The sequence below is a fragment of the Erpetoichthys calabaricus genome, chromosome 9 (assembly GCF_900747795.2).
Source record: "Erpetoichthys calabaricus chromosome 9, fErpCal1.3, whole genome shotgun sequence".
NCBI lineage: Eukaryota > Metazoa > Chordata > Cladistia > Polypteriformes > Polypteridae > Erpetoichthys > Erpetoichthys calabaricus.
The window spans coordinates 42,300,232-42,308,087 of NC_041402.2; the positions used below are offsets into that span (position 1 = coordinate 42,300,232).

Genomic DNA, 7,856 nt, shown 5'->3' on the forward strand with positions numbered 1-7,856 from the left:
CATTCCTGGGTTTTTCCTGTATATGTGGGAAACTTCAGAAGAAAGAATATTCAAGAAGAAAAATGTGAAAAAAAAAAGCTTACATTCATTAAAGCGTAGAGAGCTGTTGAGTTGACTCCAAGCCCAGTGGCAGAGGGTGATGGCATATATTTGCAAGTGTCAGGATTCAGTCTGCTTTAGCTGATCTGGGAACCCAGCAGTAGTACTGACTAGCACTTGTTAATGAGGAATGCTTTTGTAATTTTATCTTTGCAATATTTCTGAAACAGAGTGACTATATGATATGACAATTCTTTCTGCAAGAGTACTGCTCTGAAAACAGCATCTTCCATTTTCGTGTGATTGTAGGTGATAATGTGGTTAAATCAAAACTTCCTGCTAACTGAAGACATTGGATCTCCAGATGTCAGTTTCACATCTTTACGTGGAGGAGGAATGCTGTGCATCAAAATGAAACCAAATGGAGAGGTGCAGTACCCAGTTTCATTTTAATATGATTTTTCTAGAGAGTCAGTAGATCTGAAATGTTTAACAATTCAGCCATTTTTGTCTTTAGTATTTAATAATATTAAAGCTGTTCGTCATCTACTTTAACTGGTCATGTCCAATGTATTGAGTGGAAATGGATTTTTTTATCAGTATTTTGCTGACCTCTTGAAATATATACAGTACATCTGAAAAAATGTAATGTCACAGGCACATTTCAGAACTCGTAAGTCCTTGTTTAGCTGGACTTATTGGTGGCCCTTTTTTAACTCATCATTATGCTTTACATTAAAGTGAAAAGTATTTTTAGGTCATCCCATTGCTGCAAAAGATATTGAACATACAACATATGTTGACAGGCTGAGGCGTGGCAATGGATTGTGCAGATTGTGCAAAGTACAAGGGCCTACGAGCTTGGGGGACCCACTGAGGGCCGTATAGATTTAAAAAAAATTGAATAACTTAAATCACTTGCACAGTTCATTGCATTAATTCACAGTTTCAGTGACATGTTTGCACCATCGCCAGGCAAGTCCAATCCAATCCATGATGATATTACATATTCAGAAAGCCTTCAGTTTACACAAATTTAGACTTCGGGAGTTCAGAGGCTCGGAGCCTAATCAGAGGCAGAACACGTCTTAGTTTGCCTTACAGAGAAGTGTACATTCCCAAATTTGGCGACCTTTGGCATGCCATAGCGAGAGTGAATGGAAGAAGTTTTGAAAGATGTCACATGAATAATATAAAAATACATTATTATCGTAAATAATTTTTACTTTTGTACTTTGATTTGATGTCAACAGTTTTTGAAATTCAAACTTGTAAACAGTAAATCATAACAATTTTGTTGTTAAGTTATGGTATCCGTTAGTTGGCAAACGCTGAATATTAGAATAATTTGACGCTTTTTATACTCTCGCCAAACGACACCATGTCAGCCAGTAACAGCGGATCTGGAAAACAGTATAAGCATGGTGCTGTGTTATGATGTGCAGAATGAGAATTTTGATGTTTGTATTACAGTATAATCTGAAATCTACCAGTTAGGCCAGGCTGGACCTAGTTACAGAAAGCACTGTTTCATGTCAGGCCCTGCAGAAATTTATGACCAGCTTCAGACATGTTCTTGAATGGCTAACTGTAGTCAAATGAATAGTCAAATGAATATCATTTTCATCTCTGTGTTCCTGTGATCAAGGTGGATTAGTGCTATGTGAACAGTAGAGGAGGAAACTGTTGATGTGTTTCTTGGTAATGGCTAGTATACTGGGCTTGCTATGTGGTATAACCAACAGCTCTTCATAAAAAGCACAATGTGTACCACAGGCCAGTAGTCATACAGATATACGACAGTGGATTTCTTTGGCACTGGAACAAGGCTGTGTGTCTTAAAGCAGGTGGAAACTGTTGTTTAAACCAGGAGTAAATTTAAGATTTCAGAGAAGATGTCATTCGGCTGATCAGGTCATGTTTTCCAGAGTTCCATTCTGGACCTGCAGCTTTTCAGTCTCTTCCATAGGTGTCCTCACTTAGGCCCTTTATAATGTGAGACCCTAGTCATCGTAAGGGGGGACTTTGCTCTAATAGTCTGCAGTGCTTATATACCTTGTTGCTTGTACTATGGTTCTGAGTAGGTAATGAAATAGATTTCTGCTTACATTTTGCAGTTATTATGTTCAGCTTTGAGGGCAGCAAAAGATCAAACTGCGCTAGCGGCCTCTTGCTGCCCCATTTAAATACTGTAGCACATTTTTAAGTGATGCTGAATTCCACTAAATTTGGTGTAGCTATGATATTTTTAATAGATGTGCCAAAACAGCCTTTTCACTAAGTTTTTTTTTTCTTTTTAATTTATCTCACAAAGCTCACATTTGCTGTGCACAGGCTTAAAGACAAAGTAGCCTCAGATGACACTAGAGGATAAACTTGATATTTTCCAAGGCAAAGTTATTTCTTCACAAATATGGTATATCTGCATTTGTTATGCGAAATTGTGTTCTAAAGGGAAGCGCTTTCTATAAATTAAAACAACATCTTGCACACACTGGCACTTTACACTGGTGGCTATGGAGCATGGAGGAAAATTATAAAGACTTAACAAATGCGTCCATTTCCCATTCTTAACACTTCTATCAGACCCACTGATTTAAAATCTTACTGTGACCCAGTAATAAACTGGACGTGTGTTGTACAGTAAGAGTTCTTAGATACAAAGTAATAAAGCCTGCAACATTCATATAACCCAACTTTTATTTTTTAAAAAGTATTTCTATGCAGTATGAGTGTATATATTGAAACTTTCCAGAGAGCTTATGTTTAAATTAGGCTTTCATTTTTTCCATCATATTGTTACCTTCAGATCACCATAAACACAGATGACATGGACCTTGCAGGAGATCTCATTCAGTCCTTGGCTTCATTTCTCGGAATTGATGAACTTCAGGTAGAGGCAGACTTTCCAGTCTATTTTGAGGAGATACGGAGAATTCTGATTAAGGTGGGTGTTGAAAAATGCAGTTAAACTGCAGAGAAAGAACTTTGAAGTATTTGGTATACCTGAGGCTGATTGCATAGAATCCTTGCTCGTCCCACCCACTAGTAGCTACATATGAAGAGTCTGAATTGCGATTGTATACTATGCAGAGGTGGCATCACTAGAAGCTGTGCACCTAACCAGTGCCTTAATATATATAGATAGATAGAACTTTATTTATAAATAAATGCATAAATAGGTGTGTGTGTGTGTGTGAGTGAGTATACATATATACTACCTGTGTAAGCCCATGCTGTAAAAAGCCCATGCTCCTAGAAACTATTGAAATTGTCAGAAAAAAATTGACATGCAGAGTCGGTGGTTTCGTTTTGCGGACGTGTACGTCCCCCTTGTCTATCAGCAGCTAAACAAGTTTCTCTCTCCTCATTTTGCCTATGTGCTTGCCTCGCTTGTGTATTAGTGGCTAAGCAAGTTTGTCTTTCCTTAGCGGTTTCACTTTGGTGATGGAGTCTTTTTCTTTCAGCTTGTTTTTTGTCATTATTATGCTGTATCAGTCTGTGAGAAAAATATTTCTTGGGTTTTGCCCAGAGAAAAACTGTGTAGTTTTGTTATTACTAATACTGTGCTCAGCAATTGGCATACACATGATAAATTAACAGTCTTCTTCTTCTGCTGTCATATTTATGTGAATTTTATAACTTTCCCCTTCTAACAGTATTGATATCAATGAAATCCAATGTTTGTTTGCATGATTTAAGACTAAACTGTTTAGATTTAAGTTTCATAAATCTTCTGCTTGTTCTCTTTTCTGTGAATTCTGCACACTCCCACTGTATTGCAAAACTGAAAAGCATTGCCATCTCAAAGGCACACTCATGTAATAATAACAGACTGACTGTATCGAGTGCCATTGTCATGCTCAAAGTGCAAAATCACAAGATATGTTCCTTATGGATTTCTTGTGTTTCCCGTTGTTTTGTTTTTCTGCCTCCATGGCTTTAGAATTACAAGGGTTGGCTGGCCTTGTTTGCGTTGAAATTAGTTTAAATGGGTCTTTGTTCTGTTTGGCTTTGTGTCTCCATGTGTTCACCTCAGCATCCCAGTGTTCTGAGATATTTCGGGTGACTGTCTCGGCTTTCGCTTCTAAAGGAAATCACAGCTTCCAAAACACAAGGTGCAAAATCAGTAATCACACCTGCGTAAAAGAGAATTTAAAATGTTCGCATCTCGATAAACATTCTGTCAGATGGTGTCAATAAGGACTCTGTTCTTATAAACTATCTTGAGTTTTGGGGGGTTATAATTAGGGCTGGGTGGTATGACCAAAATTCTATATCATGGTATTTTTCAAAATAATACCAGTTTCACGGTATTCAACGGTATTTTTTTCCCCAAGCATGAGTGGATGTTAACCACATTTTCCACTGCAATTACTGCAGTAGACTGGCTAAGAATAACCTATTTCACTGTCATGAGAATTGTACATTGTACAAAAAAACATTTTAATGTGCACACAAGTGTTAATACAGGTTTGCACGGCCCCATAAAGTGATAGTTTTCAAGGGGGTGGCACTAATGTAGAGAAGGAATCATATTGCATTACAGTTGCAGTCAAAATACAGAACCATTTTATTGAACAAATTTTGCAAACAACATATTTTCAACCATCCAAAGAGGCATTTAGACTTAGTAAAATATTCAAAGGTCCTTGTCAAAATTTGTATTGCACTGAACATGTCTTAGAAAAGGAATAAATAGTAAATATTTTTTGTAAACCAACTATACTTTCTGTTAATGTTAACCATCTCTGTCCACTGACACGTTAGCTATATGGATTGTAATGGCGTTGGTTATCTTGATCCACTGCTTGCTTTTTTTGTCGTAGGCAGTACCTCTAGCATATGCGTCTACAAGTGACGTCTGACTCGAGTGTCCTCTAGCTTTTTCAGTTTTACCCGAGGACGTGGAAGGTGCCAATCTTAGTTCCATACATTAATGGTACTCCAAAGCAAGTTTGCGGCTAAGGTGGTAGAGCAAATTGCTTGTGTTACCACCTCCGGCAACAACTTTAGCTCAACACCATTTGCAGTATATAGTTGTTTGGTTCACATCCGACCTTTTAAAACCAAAATCTCCAGACAACAGACTCAGCTCCTTTTTTCGGCAAACGTTCTTCTGTGTCATCATGTTCAACTTTATCCTCTGCTACAGCTTCAGTTTCAGAATGTTCTCCATCCATTTTCGACGCTCAGTACCTCCACTAACGTATGTACTCCGTTACATGCGTGTTTAGTGGTGTAGCAGTGAAAAAAGTCCCCCATAAACAGTTTCCTGCTGCGCCACATTCCGAACATTGTTTAGGATATTTAAACCGGTATTGTGGTATAAGAAAAATCCTTATCATAACAAAAATAAAAAACAGTTTTCGGTATGAACCAGTATACCTCCCAGCACTAGTTATAATCCAACTTATTCTTATCCTGGGGAACCCCCATGTTGAACTTGAGTATAGACATACTTAATGAGTTGTGCAAGGTCCATGTTCCAGAAGAGGTATGGCTAGAATCCATGAGGCCAGAATGTCTGAATCCCACCTGCAGCCCCTAAACTCTCCCCTTTATTTACAGTGGCTACTCCTTTTGGGCCATTTATTACTTTGTATGGTGGCTCTTGTTGTGTAGGTGAGATGCATCTTGGCAAATTACCATGTTGATGTCATACTGGCAAATGCTGATATTACCCTGATCTGAATCCTGCTGTTTGTGACCTTTACTGTTAGCATCTTTACAGAGCCTTGGAGTTTATTTATTAAAATCCCACAGCAGTGACCACCTGTTACTGTATTTTTCTTTTCCTTGTAACAGGTGGATGAGTACCATTCGGTGCATCAGAAACTGACAGCGCAGATGGCTGACCATTCAAACCTGATACGCAACATGTTAGTGCAAGCAGAGGATGCTCGTCTCATGGCGGACATGTAAGATTACCACATAACTATTCACATTTTGATGCACAAGGTTCAGCCGGACTAAATTAAAATTATTATATCTATTATGATATGTATATTTTAAAATCTCCTCTCAAAGTTAAGAAAAGTAATAGGTAAGATTATGTGTGCTGTGACCCGAGGCTGGAGATTGACAAAGTGGAATGGATAACCCAGATGAGAGCTGGTATGCATCTAAGAGTGCCGGTGGTCAACAGCAAAATAACAGCAGCTGCTAACCATTGACCTTTGTATTTTCCTTGCTTCACTGAACTTTCTTGTTCCATTTCAGAATGTAATCGTGTCTGGTTTTTCTTCCCCAGTTTAGGACACTGTGCCATTTTAGCCGTCTGTGCATCCTTTTGATTAGCGGTGCTATTCATGTGGCCCATCAATCACTTCTGCTGTGTCTTTATTTACATAAAGCACACTCTCAGCACAGCGGGGTTTTTACCCCTAAATTCTGATATATCGAAATGTCCTTTCTTAGCAGATACCTGCTGCTGTAGATAAACCATCTTGCCAAATTTCAGCTTCTTAACTAAACAGGAAATAGTGTTATCATGAGTGAGTGAGCCAGCTTTGTATTTTGTATACACTACCGGTCAAAAGTTTTTTAGAACACCTTGGTTTTTCCAGTTTTTCTTCAATTTTAATCAATTGAAATGCAATGAATGACCGAAAATGGTGAAACAGTAAACATTAAACTGCCAGGGGTTTAAATTTAAAGTGTAGGTTAGCAAAAACTGAAATATCAGAATATTATAAATGGACCTTCTTCAGGGAACAACTAATAGGTTACAAGCCTACAGATATTCTGCAGCATTAAAGTAAATTAAACCTTGCAAGTTGAAGCAAACAATTTGCACAGGTGTCCCAACTTCTGTTGATTACTCAAAAAACCTCTGTCTGTATTAAACTATAGTTGGAACAGACCTTGTTACTACACCCTCTGAAGTAGTACTTGGACAATATTCCAGTGATAATGGCAAGAAAATGGCAATTAACAAATGAAATGAGACAGAGCACTATTACCCTTACAAGTGTAGGCCTTTCATTTAGAGAAACTGCAAAAGAAAAGCATCAAAGTTTTAGTGAGTACAGTGGTGTCATACACAATCCAAAGGCAACTGGAAACTGGAAGAAACTCTGATAGGACAAGATCTAGCAGAGCCAAAGTCGCAACTCAATCAGAAGACAAGTTTCTGAGGGTCTCCAGCTTGCTTGTTAGGCGACTCCCAGCACAACAGCTTCAAGCACAGCTTAACAGTGCAGGTCGAAAAAAGCAAGTCTCAGTTTCTACTGTGAAGAGGAGACTTTGTGCTGCAGGTCCGACAGGGCGAGTGGCAGGAAGAAAGCCATTCCTTAAAGGTCCAAATAGGGCCTTAATATACCAGATGTGGACTCCTGCAAACTGGAAGGAAGTCTTATAGACCAATGAATCAAAATTGGAAATCTTCGGTTCGTCACAGAGGGTGTTTGTATGCTGTTGAGTGGTGAAAGGATGGTTCCTCAGTGTTTGACACCAACAGTCAAACATGGAGGAGGAAGTGTGATGGTCTTGGGGTTCTTCGGCTGAAGGCAGAGTTGGTGACTTGCACAGAGTGACTGGCATTCTGAATCAAACGGGCTACCACAGCATTTTGCAGCAACACACAATACCTTCTGGTCTACGTCTAGTAGGTTAGGGGTTCATCCTACAGCAGGACAATGTCCAAGAAGGTGCACTTCAAAACATGGACTGGCCAGCACAGTCTCCAGACTTAAACCATACTGAGTTACTTTGGGAAGAACTGGAGAGAAGGGTGAAAGGAAAGCAACCCACGAGTGCAACACATTGAGAGGACATCTGCAACAGTGTTGGGAAGATCTTTCTGACCTTGTAGG

General features: G+C 38.9%; 1 protein-coding gene across 2 annotated transcripts in view; it reads left to right on the forward strand.

The window, feature by feature from the left end:
• bbs2 (Bardet-Biedl syndrome 2) overlaps window positions 1–7,856 on the forward strand; it is a 32,528-nt gene that overhangs the window by 21,431 nt on the left and 3,241 nt on the right. For both annotated transcript variants that reach the window (XM_051931686.1, XM_028809380.2), the window contains exons 14-16: window positions 349–468; window positions 2,849–2,986; window positions 5,848–5,960. In XM_051931686.1, the coding sequence (XP_051787646.1) occupies window positions 349–468; window positions 2,849–2,986; window positions 5,848–5,960 (371 nt within the window). The remainder of the gene's footprint in view (window positions 1–348; window positions 469–2,848; window positions 2,987–5,847; window positions 5,961–7,856) is intronic.